The 20,437-nt window shown below is 43.6% G+C and overlaps 1 protein-coding gene and 1 long non-coding RNA gene across 4 annotated transcripts in view; one reads left to right on the top strand and one right to left on the bottom strand.

Moving 5' to 3' along the window:
- Positions 1 to 1,004: 1,004 nt before the first annotated feature.
- Positions 1,005 to 5,683, bottom strand: LOC121925410. The gene is made up of 2 exons (XR_006102877.1): positions 5,217 to 5,683; positions 1,005 to 1,923 (listed from the first exon to the last, which is right to left on the bottom strand). It is a non-coding gene; the product is annotated as an uncharacterized LOC121925410 (long non-coding RNA).
- A 795-nt stretch (positions 5,684 to 6,478) lies between these two features.
- The window catches only part of CTSB (cathepsin B), a 34,279-nt gene continuing 20,320 nt past the window's right edge, over positions 6,479 to 20,437 (top strand). The window contains exons 1-2 of one of the 3 annotated variants that reach the window (XM_042468800.1): positions 6,515 to 6,623; positions 19,624 to 19,758. Coding sequence is in view for 1 of the 3 variants with exons in the window: in XM_042468791.1 (XP_042324725.1) it covers positions 6,491 to 6,623 (133 nt within the window). In the remaining 2 variants the exon portion in view is untranslated. Of the gene's footprint in view, positions 6,631 to 19,623; positions 19,759 to 20,437 lie in introns of all 3 variants that reach the window. The other 2 variants (XM_042468791.1, XM_042468809.1) reach the window with 2 other exon arrangements.

Genomic DNA, 20,437 nt, shown 5'->3' with positions numbered 1-20,437 from the left:
CAGAAATAATCCAGGTTTCCCCACTTTAGCTGCCATGGCTCAAAGCTGTGGAATTCTGGGAAATGTAGTGTGTTATGGCACCATTTTTTCAAAGTACAGTACAGCAAATGAAGATCAAGGTAGAAAGTGCAAAGGCAGGCCTCCTGTTGAACATAAAGAAAACAAAAATAATGACCACAGAGGACCTTCACAAATTCAACCTAGACAATGAAGAACTAGAAATAGTAAAAGAATTCCCCTATCTGGGTCAGGAAAGCAAGAGATTAAGAATGGGGAGAGCAGCTATGAAAGAACTAGGAAAAAAATGCAAAGATATACAACCGAGCACAAAAGTTAGAATCAAAGAAGGCATTGTATTCCCTATAGCCATGTATGAACGGGGAAGCTGGACAGTGAAGAAAGAAGACAGGAGGACAATCAAGTCACGGAGAAGAGTGCTGAGGATGCCATGGACAGCCAAAAGGACAAACACATGGGCCCTAAGCAGATCAAGCCAGAAATCTCCCTGGAAGCCAAGATGGCCAAACTGAGGCTGTCGTACTGTCGCGGCAAGGAGACGCAGAGACAGGAATGGGGTGCACAAGCTTCCTCACAAGCTTGCCTCCTCCAGCCAGGTTTCTGGCTGGGCCTTTTATTGTCATTTAGCTTACATTAGTCCGTTATTTGTCTTACAATCATTTGCTAGGTTACGTGCCCTTTTCTGCAGTGGAAGCAGGATGTGAAGACCAGCTAAGTCAGCATGGACTTATCTATCTAGTTATGGATAAAGCATTGTCATCTCAAGAGAAAGTCGAAGTCCTATGGTTTGCCAGTAGAACTGCCACGTTTCAATCTTGATGAGCATTGCTATCCTGAGAGAGGGTCGCGACCCCACGGTTTTGCCCATGAGGTTGCCACATCTCCCTCTTTTTTGTTTTTTATGAGCTGGTATACATATCCTGCGAACCGCTGCTTTTCTGCGGCCGTCATTACCCTTCGCGAAGACATAGCGCATAAGGCTGGGATACATTGGATGAAACAGCAAAATAGGATCATAATACAAAAGTGACAATGCCATATACAAGAAGTTGTTTCAGCCAATGAAGGTCTGGCAAATAGTAAATCAATCAGCTTCATAATCCAGAATATCCAAGGTTTTGGTGGACCTGAGTCAGGTAAATCATGTAGTTCTTCAATCAAATTATTAATGGAACAAGAGTTATCTGACAATATGAGGCAACACATATCTTGACGTCTTCACACAGCAAAAGTATTCAGTTGGGCTATGGAGGTATATTGTAGAGTCATAGTCAGAGGTGAGTGTCACTGCTCTTTGAGACCTGAAAACATCCAAGATAGAAGGGTGTTGGAGAACAGGAACAAGCCTACTCAGACAGCACTGGGTACCATCAGACACATTGGCAGGTATAGAATTATAAGTTTGACAGTTACAATTAAAAGACTATCCAGGTGGCAACAAAATATGGATATATATAAACAAAATCTCTTTTCCCAAACATTTTGATCTCCCCTTTGATACCACTGGTCTGAAGGGGCTCCACTGGTCAAACATAATAAACCAAGTACAACAGTTAACATAGAATTATGGGTTAATACAGCACATATTTTTGATTTCTTCACATAGTAAAAGTAAATAGTCTATGGCTGCTCCATTGTCTAGAATGGCATCTCTAAGTTCATGTTGTTCATCGTTTAGCATCATGTGAAATGGTTGATTGGATTGAAATATTAGGTTCTGAAGGCCTTGATGCCATGTGTAGGTTTAAGATACTTGGCTGATGTCCATACTGTGCCTATTGGGGTTGACACTGCTGCACAACCTCTTCCCCAAGTGACGGGGGTTGCTGGTCCTTTCCGCTGTCTCTGGAAACTGTCAATATCACACCAAGGGCCACAGCAGCAGGGAAAATGAAGAAAATGTTTCTGTGTTGGAAATAAATAATCAGACAGTGCAATTAAATTATTCCAGGCAAATCAAATACAACAGATATGGCCCGGTTCACAACCTTTTTGTGTTTATTGGCGGGGTGCATTCCCCCTTTTTTGTTTGTAGAAGAAGGCTATTGGGGTCATTAAAAAGGAGAAAGGGGGGATTTTATGTCTCATTAACTTCTGGGCATAGATAAAATTCAAGAAAGGAATTTGGGATATTTGCACCATTTTAATTGAGAAGGTGTACCACCTCTAAGATTAAAAAGAAAATGTAAGGCATGTGCCTTTTACTTTGAGAACTGGAGAGCTCAGAAAAGACAGATGGCATTGTGAACAAACTGAACTTGCATTGTTCTCTGAGCATGTGAAGAGTATGAAAAGACAGAAGCAGAGGAAGCAACACTTAGACGAGACAAAGGGCAATAGTGAGGCTGTATAGCCTTACCTTCTCACAGAAGAGAACAAAGAAAAATTGTTAGGAACATAGGAAAATAGTGGATAGGAGAGAGAAAAAGAATGTCTCCCCCGTTTTTGAACTTTAAACAGAGAGGGCTATCCATAGGGAAGAACATAGAAGAATGGCAATAGCAGACTTTGATAAAGAAGGTAGGATACCAATTTTAGCAAAAATGAGGAAATCTATTTTAGCAAATCCTTTTCTGCAAGCAGACCTATGGAGTACAGGATTAAACTCAAAAACAAAAAGGACGAGGCAGAGGAGAAGGAGGGGTTCTCCCCCCCCAAGTAATCCCACTATAGCTAACCCAGATGAAGAGTAAGAGAGACAGATAGGCTGTGCTGGTAAGAGAATCTCTCTCTCTAGGAAACAATGTATGAAAGAAGGAAGCAAAACAACACAAATGGAAGAAGAGTACAAGAAATTCAGACTTATGTATTGCAAAAGTGTAGCACAAATCCAAACACATTAACAAACAGACAAATGAACAATTTCTAGATGCAAGAGTCTAGACTAGAATCTATTTCTAAACATGTACCACAATTTAGGTAGATGGGATATGTAGTCCTTTAGCCATGAGGACACAAAGCAACCTAGACAAACTTTTTTCCTACTTTAGCCAAGACAGTTTTTGCGGATAGACTGTGCTGACCAAAGTGAGGCTTAACAGAAAGGAAAAGACACTTGAGAACAGGAATTAAACCCTATCGGAAAACCAATGCAGCAAAGACCTTTGGACTAAAAGAAGAGAGCTGTCTTTAGATTTGCAATTCACAATCAGCCAAACAAACAAGGAAATTAACAGATACAAGCAACAATTGATAGGATCTACAACAACCATGCTGGCCTTTATCTGTTGCAATTCTCCAGCCAAGCCTGGGCAAATCAAACACATCAAGAAGAAAAGGGCAGACTGAGCTGACCACTAAAAGAATGAGACATAGAGCTCTTGCTGACTGGAAAGCCTAGTTTTTCCAAGCACACTCTCCTGTTTTATTCCACAAAATTTTATGTTCTCTTTATCTGCAAGACCTGTGCATCCATAGGGATTCCCAAAATACGGAAGGAGGAAGATAGATGGAATGGAGGATATTGAGTAACATTTATTTGTCACACACTGTTGGTCTTAGTACCCCTTGAGCCACTTACAGCTTTGTCGAGATGTTTGTGGGCCACCAATGACCCAGACCTGAGGCACAGAATCAGCCTTCCAATTTATTGGCCACTTCTGTGTTTGCATCACAGTCACGTCCGCTCCTGTGTGTAAAAGTCCTGTGAAACTTAAACCTGCAGTCACAAATATATGGCTGAGCCACTGGTTAGCAACTGGCTGTTTTATCCACTGTACATCAACACCACCAGGTTCTATATCTGCTGAGTTTGGGGCTGCAGATGGTAACAAAACTAATTGTGCCACTGGCATATCTAAGGACAAAAATTGTGGCAGATTAACCCAAACCTGCATTTGAATTGTTCCTACATAATCATTACCTATAGCACTAGGTGTAACAAAAATTCCTCTTTCTGAAGGAGATGATCTGGGTGAAACCAGTCCTATTAGTCCAGAATTAAAACATTTCACTTCCTTTTCATTACCCAATGACATGGCAGCTGCAGAGAGATTCATTTTATGTGATTGAGTGCCTATGTCCTGGCAAACTCTAAGCATATCTGCCAATGCAAGATTTCTAGATGCCATCAATGGTTGTAAAGCTTTCTGACAGTCTTTGTTATCTTTTGCCAACTTGATCAACAAATCTCTGGCCACTTCAGAATTATCAACTTGCTGTGCTAAAGCTGCTTGCAACTGATTAACAGTGTCACAGCTCGGTTCAACAGACCCTTGTCTTAAGGTAGCAAAACCTTTTTTAGGCTGACCAGAAGGCGATATTTTCTGAGAGGCCAAGAATGCACAATCAGAAGATATTGCTAGGACCTCTCGAGGTAGCACTGTCTGTTGCTGAATTGTGTCAAAGTTATTTACTCCCGCCAGTTGTTCTGCAGTGTATTGTCCTTCACTATTGCTACCTTCTAACATACCCTTAACATCATTACTTTCTACTCCTGTATCCTTAATAGCTTGCTGTAGTTCTTTCGTTACTGCATATAGCAGTGGGCTCTTTTCATAAACTGCTCCACTATTGTGATCCTGTGTCTGAGAGATGGGATATGCAGTCAACAATTCTAGATCATCTAAATCAGTTGGGTCAGAGCTTCTACACTGCTGAACCATTTCTTGAAATGGAGACATAGCTGCCCCTGAAGGGTGTTGTAGGTTGTTGTTAGGCAATGGAGCTGAGGGATCTTTACCTATCTCCAGCTCCTTGGGAGGATGAATTACAGGAGCCACATATGAGGAAGGGGGTTCTGTGTCTAATGCCGTTTTTGCCTCAGCTATTCCTGCCTCTACCGCTCCCAGCCGGGGCTTTACAGGTGGCAAGGGTGGTGCAATCACTGGCATTGAAAAACCTGGTGGATCTCCTGGAGGATGAATTAACGAGGCTAAAGGAGCGGAGGGTTGAAGGCAGGATTTGGGGGTTGTGGATTGGCTTAACCGTCTCACGGCCATGTTTACTACCTGCCAGGCAATCAGGTGTGGTGCCGCAGCACGAGGTTCAGCCTTTAAATGATTGCCTATCTTTTCCCATTCCTCCGCAGAGAGTCTTCCCTTCTCTGGGTACCAGGGACACTGGCATGAAATCTCTGCTATCAGATTTTCTATGTCTCTTTGGGTGATTTGCCTATCCCCTGACAGCCGCTTAACTATCTCATATAGCTCCCTAGCGTGAGACCTTTGCTCGGTGGACAACGTTCCTCCCATACTCACGGGATCCTGTAGAGGATGTGCGCGCAGACTGTTCCAGTCAAGTGAGCTGGGCCGTAGCCACCTTCTCTGTATCACGTCGGGCCTTTTCTGGATCACGTCGGGCCTTTTCTGGATCACGTCGGGGTCACCAGCTGTCGCGGCAAGGAGACGCAGAGACAGGAATGGGGTGCACAAGCTTCCTCACAAGCTTGCCTCCTCCAGCCAGGTTTCTGGCTGGGCCTTTTATTGTCATTTAGCTTACATTAGTCCGTTATTTGTCTTACAATCATTTGCTAGGTTACGTGCCCTTTTCTGCAGTGGAAGCAGGATGTGAAGACCAGCTAAGTCAGCATGGACTTATCTATCTAGTTATGGATAAAGCATTGTCATCTCAAGAGAAAGTCGAAGTCCTATGGTTTGCCAGTAGAACTGCCACGTTTCAATCTTGATGAGCATTGCTATCCTGAGAGAGGGTCGCGACCCCACGGTTTTGCCCATGAGGTTGCCACATCGTACTTTGGACCCATCATGAGAAAGAAGGACTCATTGAAAGGTGGAGAAGGCTGCATGATGGATGGATGGACTCTATTAGGGAGGTCATGGATATGACTTTGCAGGAACTAAGCAGAACCGTGGAGGACAGAAGATCTTGGAGACGTCTCATCCGCAGTGTCCCTATGGGCCAAGACAGACTCCAGGCCAGTTAACAACAACAAATACCCGCACACACTGTATATGTATTTACATACATTTGTATACACACACACACATATATACACATTTTTTTAATTGTGGCATTCTCTGAAGATGGCAGCCACAAGTGTAGGCAAAACGGCAGGAATACATTCTCCCAGAACACAGCGGCCACGTGCCCCCAAAAAACACAAAAACCTAATTTTTACATTTGCTTTGAAACTTTTCAAAGCACAGTACAGCAAACCCATATATATATATATATATATATATATATATATATATATATATATATATATATCAGACACACAGAATTTTGTTTTCAAATTGTTCAAAGTGCACTCACAACAAACTCCCATATGTTTGTTTGTTTTTTTAAATTAAGGCCAAAGTATTGCAAGTGAAGTGACAGGGGTCTCCCTGGGCAGCCTTTAGCAAAAGGTCCCCCCCAAAAAAAGGGCCTTCCTCTGCTGCCCCCCCCAAAAGGCCCCCTTTCTTTCCCCAGGCGCAAGGTCACGTGGGGACTAGTCAGGCGCTGCAGGGTCAGGCGGGGCTTTTGCAGCAGCTGCATCAGCAGCAAGAGGAGGCGGAGCCACGTGAGGATGAGTCATCCGGGGGCGGGGCCTGGGAAGCTGGGAGCCGGAGATAAAAAGCAAACGGGGCGAGGCTGGCCTGGTCCCTGGGAGGAGAAGAGGAAACCTTTGCCACTGTTCCGGAGAGGCCCCTCTGCTTCAGGTAGAAGGTTAGGGCCTGGGCCTCCTTGCTAAGGGCTGGGAACCAAGGAGAGGAGGGTTGGGTGCAATCTTTGTCCCTCCTAAGCTTTTGGGGTGCAACCTTCTTTTCTTTCCAAGGTTTTGGGGTGCAACCTTTTACCTTTCTAAGGTTTTGGAGGTGCAATCTTTAGTCTTCCTACGCTTTTGGATTTGCAGCCTTTTTCTCTCCCTAAGGTTTTGGGCTTACAATCTGTTTTCTCTAATAAGCTTTTGGGGGTACAACCTTTTCCTCTTCCTAAGCTGTTGGGGGTGCAGTCTTTCTTCTCCCCAAGGTTTGGGGTTACAAACTCTCTCCACTCTCAGGAGCTGGGGTTGCAAGTATCCTGCCCCCCCCCAATTGCAACCTCCCCTCCTTCCAAGGTTTGGGGTTTCCATCTGCCCTCCCTCCCCAGGATTTGGGGGTGCATTCTCTCCCTTCCTTCCAGAGAATTGGGGTTGTAGTCTCTCGTCCCCCCTCGAACTTTAGGGTAGTGGTCGCCAACGTTTCAGCTCCCAGAAGCCTCAGCCATGTTGGCCAATAGTCTGGGATTCTGGGAGATGAAGTCCAAAGCTCTCATAGGGCATAATGGGGGGGGCACTGGTTTAGGGTGCAATCTTTCCCCCTCTCTCCAAAGTTTTGGGGTTGAAATCTTTTCCCATTGACTTTTAATGTGTAATCATTGGCTTGGCTATTTGGTTTATATATAGGGTGGGGATCGTGGTTTTAGTGTGGTTTCAGTGTAATTTTATATTGCTTTTAGGTGAGGTTTTAATTCTCTTGTTGCAATATCTTTTTAGAATTTTATTTGTCAGCTGTCAAAGGCAGGATGTCAGTCAAATAAAAAAATAAAATGGTTTGAGCAAGGAACCCTGTCTTTTTGGCCTGGAGTGAAGGGGGCTTACTTCTGAGTCTGAGGATGCAGCACTGAATTGGGGATCAGGGCCTAAGAAGGGCTTGGGGGCTGAGGGTGGGATTTGGGGTGCTGCACTGCAGTGTCCTCTAAAGAAATGGAGGGAGTCAAGAGGAGAGAGAGATCAAGTCTTATATGGGTCGGGGGAGTAGAGGATGGACTGGATGAGATCATCAAGGTGTGTCTAGACTGCAGTTCCTCTCCAGTCTGATACCAGTTTAATTCCTTTGGCTCCAGTACCAAGTATATTCCTACAGTTGCCCCTCCTAGATTGCGGATCTGAGATCCTCAGCCTTGAGAATCTGCGAAAAACCTCTGCTATTTTCAGTGGGGCTTGAATATGCGCGAGCCTCCATTTCCTCAGGGGTGTGTGTGTCCAGAACAGATCCCCGCAAAAACAGAGGGCCAACTGTACACTGCGTATCACTGCACATAGGCACTGCCTTAGCAGTTTACAAAGTGTAAGCCAATTGTCCCCAACAAGTGGGTACTCATTTTACCAAACTACAGAAGGATGCAAGGCTGAGTCAACCCTGGGCCCCTGGATGGGGTTGAACTCGCAGCCTTGTGGTTTGTGAGTGAGTGGCTGCAGTCTAGCATTTAACCCTGTCCTGGGGCATTCTGGGACTTGTAGTTTGGGCAGGGGCTTGAGCTTTTCTCTGTTTGCTCCGTGCAGTATGAGGCCTCAACAGCAGGGTTTGCCATGCCTTTCAGCAAACTACAGATCCCAAGTTGACCTTAGGTAATAGCGGGGGAAGTTAAAGTGGGGCGCAATTACCTCCAGCAAATTTATCCAGAGTGGACTTGAAAGTTAAATTGTTTTAATAGGTATATATCTTATTTTTAAGTGCGTGGAGAGACCTTGCAGCACCTTTGAGGCTAACTGAAAGAAAGAAATTGGCAGCATGAGCTTTTGTAGACTTCAGTCTACTTCCCCAGATACATTTGATGCATCTAAATCTCAGATGCATTTGGTGCATCACCAAACGGATCTGAGGAAGTAGATTTAAGTCTATGAAACCTCATTCTGCCAATTTCTTTCTTTCACTTAGTCTCAAAGGTGCTACAAGATCTCTCTACATACTGATTCTGCAGACTAACATGGCTATATCTTTGAATTTTTGTCCTTTTTAAATTATTGTATTTTAATGGATGTGGTTTAACTGATGGGGGGGTGTGTGTCTTGATTGTTGTTGTTCTCAGTCTTGATCCATGGGGCAAGGTGGGTATATAACAGTAATGGCAACAATAGCTATACAGCTATTACTATTACTAATTTAGTTGTGGATGGTAGATCTATTTTCAGCTACTCTTGGGCCTTTTATAATAACAATGGAATGCATTCTCTGGTTCTGTGTTAATTAAAATGGAGTTAAGCCACGCTCAAAGGTACACTCCGTCCAGTTTATTCACCTTTGTGAATGTGGGTTTTCTAAGAGCCAGCATGACATAGTGGTTGGAGTGTTGGACTATGGCTCTGGAGACCAGGGTTCAATTCCAGTGATAAAACCCACTGGGTGACCTTAGGCAAGCCACACTGTCTCAGCCTCAGGGGAAGGCAATGGCAAACCACCTCTGAAGAAATCTTGCCAAGAAAACCTCATGATAGGTTCGCCTTAGAGTTGCTATAAGTCAGAAACATCATGAATGCACACGACAACAACAATATGTTTTATTTGGCAAAATGTGGCCAATTTGGAGTTGTTGTTATTGTGTACCTTCTGACTTAAGGCAAACCCTATCACAGTGTTTTCTTTGCAAGATTTGTTCAGAAGAGGGTTGCCTTTTCCTTCCTCTGAGGCTGAGAGAATATGACTTGACCAGGTTCATGCAGTGGGTTTCAGTGGCTTCAGCCCATTGTAGGTCATCATTAGCATCAAAGCTGCGTCTGCATTGCAGAAAAAAAATCCAGTTTGACACCACTCTAACTACCATGGCTCAATGCTATGGAATTCTGGGAATTATAGTTTTTTACCTACTCAGCCTTCTCTATCAGAACTCTGGTGCCGCAACAAACAACAATACCCAAAATTCCATATCAATGAGCATTGCTGCTAAAGTGGTATCAAACTGGATTATTTCTACAGTACAGATTCAGAACCCAGAGTTAAGCTGCATCCTGACCTTGAGACTACGGCGGGTTACAGACCGCCGAAAAGCGGCAGTCTGCTGCCGCCGCCAGTTGCAGCATCTGGGAACCGTAGCAGCCAAACGGTGCGGTTCCCGGACGCTGCAAAGAAGGAGCGTGAAAATCATGCTCCTTCCTGCGCCCTGGAAGAGACGCCACAAGTGCCGAAGTGCGCACTCGCGACATCATTTCTGGGGCGCGACATGCGGACGCAGTGCATCCGCTACGTCAAGATGGCGGTGGCCATGTGGAATGGGCGCCGCCATTTCGTATGGACTCAGTCCATACTAGGGTTAGGGGCGTCTGGAAGAGACACCCCTTTCTAACCCTAGTATGTGCTGAGCACGTACTTTCCTGCCCATTTGTAACGGGCCTACGTTTGCCAGATGATTTGTGGTCTTCCAGGTGTGTTTGGACCACTGCACTGACCTCTATTCCTTCCTATTGTGCATTCTGGATGGGACTGCTGGGCAATGCAGTCTCTAGAGGGTTACAAATTATCTATCCCTATCCCAGCATAAATAACTTTATCACCATTCTCACACATTGTTTTTAAAACATGTGTGTCCTCAAATGTTTGTGTCAGTTGATGGTGAGTTCTAGGCCCCCAAAGATCTGAAGGCTGTTGCAGTAAACTGGGGTGGGGAAAAAAGAGACATCAAGTGTAGTTTTTTGTGGGTTTTTCGGGCTATGTGGCCATGTTCCAGAAAAGTTTCTTCCTGACATTTCGCCAGCATCTGTGGCTGGCATCTTCAGAGAAAGATAGCAGGTTTTTGCTTACAGATGCTGGCGAAACGTCAGGAAGAAACTTTTCTGAAACATGGCCACATAACCCAAAAAACTCACAAAAAAGAATGGATGCCGTCCATGAAAGCCTTTGACGAGACATCAAGTGATTGCAGGTATTTTAGCAACAACAAAATCCAGTTTAGACAGCTGAATTTAAAAAACAACAACACCACAGTCTTCTACAATAACATCCAAAATCCACAAAACATCAATGGTTTTATGGAGCCAACCAAAATGCACAAAATTACGTATGTTTACACAATCTTCTGAACTGAAATTTGAGATAGAAAACAATCTGCACTGCACAATTAGAGCAGTTTAGTACTGCCTTTGCTGTCATGGCTGCATCCTACACAAGCTTGGCATATATAGTTGTTGGTAGTGTGCCTTCAAGTCATTTCCAATTTATAACATCCCTAAGGTGAATCTATCATTGGGTTTTCTTGGCAGGTTTTCTTCAGAGGGAGTTTGCCATTTCCATCCTTTGAGGCTGAGAGAGTGTAATTTTCCCAAGGTCCCCCAGTGGGTCTCATGGAACCTTGCTTTTCAAAGTCGTAGTCCAGCACTCAAATAGTAGAGTAATTGCAGCTTCTCTGCTAGAGAGCTCTAGCACTGTAATGCAGGTAGAGCAGTATTTTTCAATCTTTGGTTCTCCAGATGTTTTGGACATCAGCTCCCAGAATCCTTCACCTTTGGCCAAGCTGGCTGAGGTTTCTGAGCACTGAGGTTCAGAACATCTAGAGCAGAGATTCCTAAATTTTGATCCTCCAAGGTTTTTGGACTTGGACCCCCAGAAGCCCAAGCCAGCTTTGCCATCAGTCAGGCATTCAGGGAGCTGAAGTACAAAATGTCTGGAGCAGTGATTCTCAAAGTCTGGTCTTCCAGGTGTTTTGGATTTCTGTTCCCAGAATCCCAGACCAATGGCCAAGATGGTTGGGGCTTCTGAGAGTTGAAGTCCAAAACACCTGGAGGACCAGAATGTGGAACCACTGATCTAAAGGACCCAAAGTTTGAGAAAAACTGAATTAGAATTCTCCAGCAGAAAAATCCAAGTACATCTCTCCAAAGTGCAAATTCCTCAAGATGGATTCCCTAGGACGGATCAAATTCCTATAATTGCATAATGTAAATTCACGCTCACTCAAAGCCATGGGTGAGGAACCTTTGACCCTCCAAAATGGCTCTACAAGTTGAAGCTATGGTCCTCACCCAACCTAATCATTGGCAAGGGGCTGAGGGATTTGTGGTTCAACACATCTGCAGAGAACCTCATGTGCTTAGAAATGCTCTGTTCCTTAATTCTGCATGTGTGTTTCCTCACATCACTTCTGTATGTCATGTATCCCCAGATGGTGGACCCTGAAGCTTCAGTGAAAAATAATAGTTTTTAAAAGCAGAACTAGGGGGAGTTCCTCCCCCCCCCCCCTTTTTGGACTACAGTTCCCACACTTTGTCAGCTGGCCATGACCATTCACCCACAACATAGGCTCTGGCCATAGGTTTGTCCAGTCCTGTTGTAGACCAACAATGGGACCAGCTTGAGGGTGTTGGACACGGAAGTCCACCAAATTGAACCAAGCACAGGTCAACATTATGGGGCATATCCTGAATCAACAGTGGTTGGGAGGTAGAGCCTTTTAGCTATCAGAAATCATACATTTACAAGGATGCACTATGGAGACAAGTGCAAAATTTGACTACCGTACACACTGAAGAATTGGACTAGATACATTGCAATCTGCCGGAGATGCTTTGATTTAGATTTCCTGCATGGCAAGGGGTTGGACTGGATGGCCCTTGTGGTCTCTTCCAACTCTATGATTCTATGATTTCCCAGTAGAGAAGGTTGGAACATCCTATGGATTGGGTTGTTCCTCCTATTTGCTCCTAGTAGGCAGGATGCAGGATGTTCAGACCACCTCTGCTGGAAATGGATGTATCACAAGTAAGTACCATCGTTCCTATCGTAGCCATTCAATATCACTTGAGCTGCCTTGTGGAATCCTGGGATCTGTAGTTTCATGAGCGTTCCTAGAATTCTATATGTGGGAGACCTCTAATCCAGAAGTTTGCAAACTTGGGTCTTTTGTATCTATGGGTGTTCCCAAATCAGAATTCCTGAGCATTGACCATATTGGCTGAATTGTCTTGAAGTCCAAAACATTGGAGGTCTAAGGTTTGAGAGCCATTGCTCCAGTCCACTTCCTTTTTACATGTCCCTTACCAAACTAGAAATCCCAAGGTCCCGTAGGAGGGAGCCCTGGCAGTTCAAATGGTGATAAACAGTTGTGTCATGTGGATACATAGTATAGTTGTGCAATTGGGATACACAGTAAGATAAAGTTTGTAAAATTGGCCACCAGTGTCAAGGGATACCAAATAACACTCAGATTTCCAAGTAAGGAACAAAGAGACTGAGGCTGCATCCGGTTTGACACTGCTTTAACTGCCACAGATGGCTCCGTGCTATGGAATTCTGGGAGTTGTAGTTTGTGGCACCAGAACGCTATGGAATTCTGGGAGTTGTACTTTGTGGCACCAGAGCGCTCTGACAGAGATGGCTGTCTCACAAAACTACTAATCCCTAAACTCCATAGCATTGAACAGTGGCAGTTAATGTGGTGTCACATGAGGCTAAGGGAGTGTGACTTGCCCAAGGTGTCTTCCTGCAATCTTTAAATGATTCCTGAACCTTGGACTGAACTTGTACCTTTTAGTTTGTGCTTTTCTGTTTTTTGTTAGGGCTTGTTGGCGTTTCCTCTTCCAGAAGATGAATAGGTGTATAATGAACAATACTGAGATTTGGTGGCTCCTACTACCTTCTTTCAAATAAGGAAGATGGGAGAACTAATCCCAGGGTGGAGTATTTTTATGATGTGTGGATCTGAAATGGAGAATAATGTATCCTTACAAGGAAGTACGGTGGCAGAGTGTTTTGAGGCATGCTATATTCCAGAGGAAGGAATTAGTAAAACTAGCTCAGCTATTCTGCATCTTAAAGTATAATTTGCATTGCAGAAATTTGCATTGCATTGCTTTAACTGCCCTGGCTCAGTGCTGTGGAATCCTGGGATTTGTAATCTGCAGTGGCCCCAGAGCTCTCTGACAGAAGGCTACATGTTGCACAAAACTACAAATTCCAGAGCTCCATAGCATTAAGCCATGGCAGTTAAAGCAGTCGCAAACTGCATTATTTCTACAGTGCGGAGTATGCTTTTGAAAACTCTGGAATTCATGGGGTGGACAGGTGACATGAAGACACACAAACAGAGAGTCTGAAATATATTTTTATATTCTTGTAGTGACCTGGCCCAGTTTTCTCTCTTCCTCCCCTTAATCTATAGTATTTTTGAGCAGTTTAATTTACCGGTACTTAATATGGGAGACAAGCAAACTTTCAAATCTCCTTGGACAGCCACGAACGAGCAGTGCTGGGAGTGCTGGGAGTGCAGTGCTGGGAGACTACGATTTGAATACTGGCTTGGTCATGTCAACCCACTGGGTGACCTTGGGCAAGTCACACACACTCAGCCTCAGAGGATGGCAATGGCAAACCCTCTTGGAAGGAACTCACCAAGAAAACCCTTGATAGGTTCACCTTAGGTTTGCTGTAAGTCGGAAACGATTTGAAGGCACACAAGGACAACAACAAAGGGGGGGGGCATTTTGTTATGTTTTTAAGCCCAGATGAGCTTTTTTTTTTTTTTTTTAAAGCAAAAGGCAGTGAATAGAAGGCACTAAAGGTATCAAATGTGAATTCTGGGCCTAAATTGACCCAGAATTAGTGTTGGGGAAATTGCAGATACAAAAATAAGTGTGGATGTGTTTGTTTGTGGATGTGTGTGTTGCTTGCCTTCAAGCCATGTCCTGTCGTATGGTGACCCTAAGACGAACCTATCACGAGATTTTCTTGGCAGGGTTGTTCAGCGGAGATTTGCCATCTGAGGCTGGAAGAGTGTGACTTTCCCAGGGGCTTCCATGGCCGTCTGCTGGAGTCATAGTCCAACACTCAAACCACCACACCATACTTCCTCTGGCCGATGTTATTGGTTGCTCACATCTGCATATGCAAGTGCATTCTTCATTCCCCTACCCATTTTTTCCCCTCTTAAATCTCTCTTACAAGAAAGAAGAAATTTGGGGAAGTCAGTCTGACCTTATTGCAGAGGCTTGGTTTAGCATTTGATCTGATGCACTGCCAAGTAAATATGGTCTTGATGCAATTTCCAGGAAATGTGCTGGGTGGGGGCAGCCAAGAACAAACAAAGGGTAAATACTGATTTGTTTTGCTTAGTGCCTCTGATTATAAAATTATGGTGCTTCCTTCCATGCCCTAACTTTATAGAGGCTGCAATGTGGGACAAGCATAAGGAAATCTGATTTATGCATTTTAGAGGAATCATGCTGTTGTTTCAGGAAGTTGCATTTGGTGAGGAAGAGGGAGAAAGGAGAAAGATCAAAGGGATTCTCTTTGGAGAATTAAAAAACTGGTGAATTACCAGAGCTTGAAAAGAAAATTGACTACAACTCCCAGGATCCCCAGCATGTGTCCCTGCTGATCTGAGAGTTGTTGTCCAATGCAGCGACCTTTCCAGCCTCTGTGGACTGGAAATAGTGGTGAACTGTCATTGACAGAAGCCAACCAATTTTATTCTTCCCTATCCGCTTAAGTACTATAGTTGTTTGTCCTCTGAAGGACCCTTGCACCATTTAAGATTGCATACATCTCAGTCACTGGCTTTCAAAAAGACTTTTGCTTAACAAGATACTGAGCTCACCCCACAGGACTTTGGTCTTTTTTGTTGTATATTCTATGTATAGTTTTATTGATTTGATTTGATTTATTGCAAGGTACAATTTGATTGTGAGTTCCTGCATGGCAGAGACTTAGACTGGATGGGCCTTGTGGTCTCTTTCAACTCTATGATTCTAATTGAAAGTTGTTGTTTTTTAAATACATATACATTATATGTATATATAGAGAGAGGACTCTTCTGGTCCTAAATGGCTGAGCAGGGATTCAAAACCTGGTCTCGGGCCATAATCCAAGAACTCTGTGTGTGTGTGTGTGTGTGTGTGTGTGTAGAGAGAGAGAGAGAGAGAGAGAAAGAACACAACTGAGATTAGGAGTACTAAGCTGTCACATTCTATAGAAATATAGTTTAAAAACTTCATATATATAAAGAAATATTTTAAAATATTTCTATAGACAGTGTGACACCTTTTTACTCCTAATCTCAATTGTTCTTTGCTTGTAACAGTAGAAAGAACCATGCCACAACCATGGACAAAGGCCATTTTGAACTGGGATAGAGGAGAACCCCTTGGACTTATGAGCTGCAGCTTTTAAACTGGCATTAAAGTTGGAAAATGGCACTTTCTCCTACAACGTCATCTCCATTGCTTCCTTGCCCTAGAAGCATTGGCAGACTGTTGATAAAAACCCATCTGCAAGCTCCCAAATGCACTGCTGTAGCATTAGTCCTCGATTGCATTAAGTTCCTTGTGCTGCAGTTCCAGTTTTGGGCAGTTACATGGTGTAGTGTCTCCCTGCTTTCACTGTTCCCCAGCAGGCTTTTTTCTTCCTCCTTTCTTTTATTTTTTTCTCCAAAATATTGGCATACCTCTGGAATTGCATTTAAAAATTATAAAATAAAAAACTTTGAATGGCACACTTGCGTAGGCCATAAGGCAGGAAGTGGTGGGATCAAGGGAGGAGTGTGGAAGAGAGTGTAAGATCTCTGTCTTGCTGTTGCAGAGACATGCAAGATAGAATGCTCCGAAACAGGTGTTTATCTGGTTCCCTTTACTAGTGTGATCACAGCAAGAATGGGGAAGTTGCAATCTGTCTATAAAGTTTTCTCCATCTGTTTCCCTTTTGCAGGCATCACTTTCCAGTTGTACAAAGCCACCTCTTCTGTCTTTGGGGTCTGAACTTTTCCTCCCTCCTCTTTGTTCCTTTTCAGAACAGGTGTTCTGCTGAGAGCATTGAACTATTCCCCAGTTCCTTGTTTGCACAAACATCTGAAACTGATGGACTTGGAGATCTTTAATTGCAAGCTCCCATCAAAAAAGTCAGTTTTTTGTGCTATTTTCAGTAAAGTGTGATGACCATGGCAGGTGTGACAAAGTATTAAAGATGTACACCCCCAAATAAGCTTCAGACTAGTCCATTGATTTCCAAAATTTGGTCCTATGGGTGTTTTACACTTCAGCTCCCAAAAGCTCCAGCAAGCTTGACCAACAGTCAGAAATTCTGGGGTCAGGAAGTCCAAAACGTTCTAGAGGACCAAAGTCTGGGAACCACTGAACTAGTCCAAATTGTACATAATTTTCCTATGCTCTTATTTAGGCAGGGATATAAGTGCAATAAATATATAAATAATAAATCAGGTGTTTAAGAGAGCCTTCATAGAACTGGCACTGACTAATGTTCACTCCACTGCTTTGTGTGGGTGCAAGGCACCACGAAGGCTACAAGCCCAATCCAGAAATAGTTAGGCTATGTAAAGTGCATGCCTTGCACAATGTCCTGCACTGAAATGTAAGTATGGTAGGGTCTTGGTATTTGCTGGAATTTGGTTCCAGGGTACTAAGATCATGGACACTCAAGTCCCATTATCTACAGTGTTGTAGTAAAATGGTGTTCTTTATATAAAATGGCAAAAACAAAATTTGATTTGGGATTTTTTTTTCCATTTGAATATTTTCAAGCTGAGGATGGTTCAATACATAGATGAAGAATCTGTCCGTGGATATGGAGAGCCAACTGTATAGCTCAAAATGCAGCTCACACTGTTTCATAGAGGGCATAATTCTGGAAAAGTGGTTGTATGATTTGAGTAGATCTAAAATCTATTTGAAAGGCAGTATGGCATCATGGTTTGAGTGTTGGACTCTTGGAGACCAGGGTTTGATTCTCAGCTTGATTCAAACCCACTGGGTGACCTTGGGCAAATCTAAGGGGAAGGCAATGGCAAACCACCTCTGAACAAATCTTGCCATGAATACCCTATGATAGGGTTGCCATATGCTAGAAATGACTTGGAAAGCACACAACTACAGAATCTAATTGGAGGAAGTATAACCTTAACCCCTTATTTCTGTATCCACTGAGTATTGTTTGGTGCCATGTCTCAATGTGCCCTGCACCCTGAAATGAAGCATTGTACCAAATAAGATTCAGTGCAGTCTCATAGAGGGCATGTTCTTGGAGAAGTGGCTCTTATCGTTTGAGGTGGCCCAAGGTTTATTGTCGTGTGATATTAATGCTTAGTAAAACTTAAAACAGTACAAAAAGAGAGAGAGACACTACGGATGCCACAGCCCTGAGTGTGAGTCCTATTCCAGCAGTCAAACCACTATGCCATGCCCACTCTGCTGTTTTGATAAGATTTCTTTTTTCCTCTTAGGCTGAGAGAATGCGTGAGTTGGCCACAGCGACCCAGTTGGGGCTCCAAAGCTGAGTAGGGATTTGAATCCTGGTCTCCCAGCATTGGAGTCTTAACCATTGCCCATGCTGGCTCACTGTTTTTGCTATACCTGTTACTACATATAGGTTGTGATTAGCTATGTATGAGACATCCATCCAGCTATGGTTAAGGATGGATGATGCTGGCAGGGAATAATGGGAGTTGTGGTTCAACACATCTGGAAGTCACCAAGTTGAGGGAGGCTGATCTGGAAGGATTTATAGTCTTTTCAATGAATAGAACAGGGAAGAGGAAGTCTTTGCTCAAAGCAGCAAGTTCCAAACTCTCTCATGAAGTGGATCCTTGGTGACCGATGGGGTTTGGTTCCCTGATACCATAGGCGCGTTACAGACCGCCCTTTTGGGCGGCCTGTATCCGGCCCTTTCCCCACCGGATTGGGGCCTCAGCTGCCACAGCGGCAGTCTCTGAGGCCCCAATCCGCCATTTTCCAGGCTCCGGGGAAGCAACAAAAGGCCACTTCCCCGCAGCCTGGAAAGGGGTGTCATTGGGGCTTCATGCCCCAAGGACACCCGACAGTGGCGGGGACAAACAGAAAGGGGCCACTAAAGGCTGCGCCCAGCGACGCAAAACTGGAAGGAGCTCCGAAATGGAACTCCTTCCGGCACCGTGGAAAGAGGGTCCCAGGCGTCCTTGCGCGGCACGGTCATGACGTACCAATGGTGGCGCCCATGTGTATAGGGTGCCACCATTTTGTACGTGCTCGGCATGTACTAGGGTTAGGGCATCCAGAAGGGACACCCTTTCCTAACCCTAGTACATGCTGAGCACGTACTTTATGCGCGTCTGCAATGCGCCATAGATACTAAAATCTGTGGATATTCAAGCCCCATTAAATATAGCGGATAATAAAATGGTGTCCCTTACATAAAATGACAAAATCAAGGTTTGATTTTCAGAATTTATATACTTTTTTGAATATTGTCAAGCCATAAAAGCTTGAATCCATGGATATGGAAGACTGACTGTGCTGGTAACTAACCAACCTCACAGTATCCACTGCTACTATCAACTTAGTTCAAAATCTCCTTGTTTCTGTTGTCTGTAGGCAAAATCATGAGTTGACTGTTTCTTTTTTAACTTTGAGAGGCAGTCCATATTTTCCCCTTGTTTATCTTTCTGGATCCTTTTTGTGTTTTGCACACATTACTTTGAAATGTAGGTCAGTGCTTTGGCTAGCTGATTCTTCCTCTTCTCCTCCCCCTTAACTGCGGCAGGACAGGAGCTTTCTAAAACATGCACTGTGCACTGTGGTAGTCTTTACGTTTGGATGTGAGCTTTGGCAGATTGCACATTGGTTTTGCTGGGAGCACAGAGGTGTGTTTAAAAAAATGCATTCAAAAGCATGTATGCAATGAATCTTGATAATACAGCCATTATAGCATGAGTGAGAATCAAGGAGTTTTCCATGTTGTTGGATTGCAACTCCCAGAATTCCTTACTTTTGGCATTGCTGCTTAGACTGCAGGGAGTAGCAGTCTAGTAATAGCTGGAAGGCTGCATACATTCCCAACCTAATCCACGGTTTAGCAAGGCTGAACTGGAACATACTGGAATCCACTTCAGTCATTTGGAACTGGAGTTAGCATTTGTGTAGGTTACATTGATTCTACAAATTTGCTTTGGATTTGGGCTATTTAAAAAATACTCTGCTTTTTCTCCAAGGATACACCATTGTCACAAACCCATCTTCACAACAATCCTGAAAGATTGAAAGAGTTTGGGCCCAAGTCACTCATTTCGCCATGGCTAAATGAGGATTTGGCCTACATAAAACCCAGAGGAATATTTTTGAAGCAGGTAATTACAAAATATAGGACAATTAATAAAATTGTGCAAAATATATAAGGCCTTATAAGTGGTGATATTAAGCTTATACTGCACTACCTATGGAGTTCTGTTCTGCATCCCCTATGTTTCTCGCAGTATTGCGTATTGTCCTCTTAATGTTTTTTTATTATGTCATTTTCTCTTGTGTTTTGTTCTTCTAAAAACCCATCCTTGTTTCCTGTTGTTAAATGAAGATTTGAATCAGAGTATCCTTGATCAAAATTCGATACTATTTCTACCTCTCTATTCTAATTTCAGCGAGTCCTTCGTATCCACTGGGGTTTGATTCCAGGATCCCCTGTGGATACCAAAATCTGTTGATGCTCAAGTCCTACCGTATGCAATTTCTTAGTAAAATAATGTCCCTTATATAAAAGGAGAAAATCGAGGTTTGCTTTTTTTTTGGGGGGGGGGGGGAAACAAATATTTTCAAGCCGTAGATGGTTGAATCCATGGATACAGAAGTCTGACAGTAAGAAGCAGTTGAGCAAAATGTTAAATTGGAGCAAAGGCCAGACTTTATACACAACAGTAAATGTGATTTTGTATCACATCATCTGCCTTGAGAGTACAAAACAACCTTTTCATAAATATGCTCAGAGGTGGGAATCGCATGGCGTTCCAGAGGTTGTACTGCATCTACCTGCAT

Source organism: Sceloporus undulatus, chromosome 1 (genome assembly GCF_019175285.1).
Source record: "Sceloporus undulatus isolate JIND9_A2432 ecotype Alabama chromosome 1, SceUnd_v1.1, whole genome shotgun sequence".
NCBI classification, from domain to species: domain Eukaryota; kingdom Metazoa; phylum Chordata; class Lepidosauria; order Squamata; family Phrynosomatidae; genus Sceloporus; species Sceloporus undulatus.
Note: the sequence above shows the minus strand (reverse complement) of the source record. Positions and strands in the feature narration are given on the sequence as shown.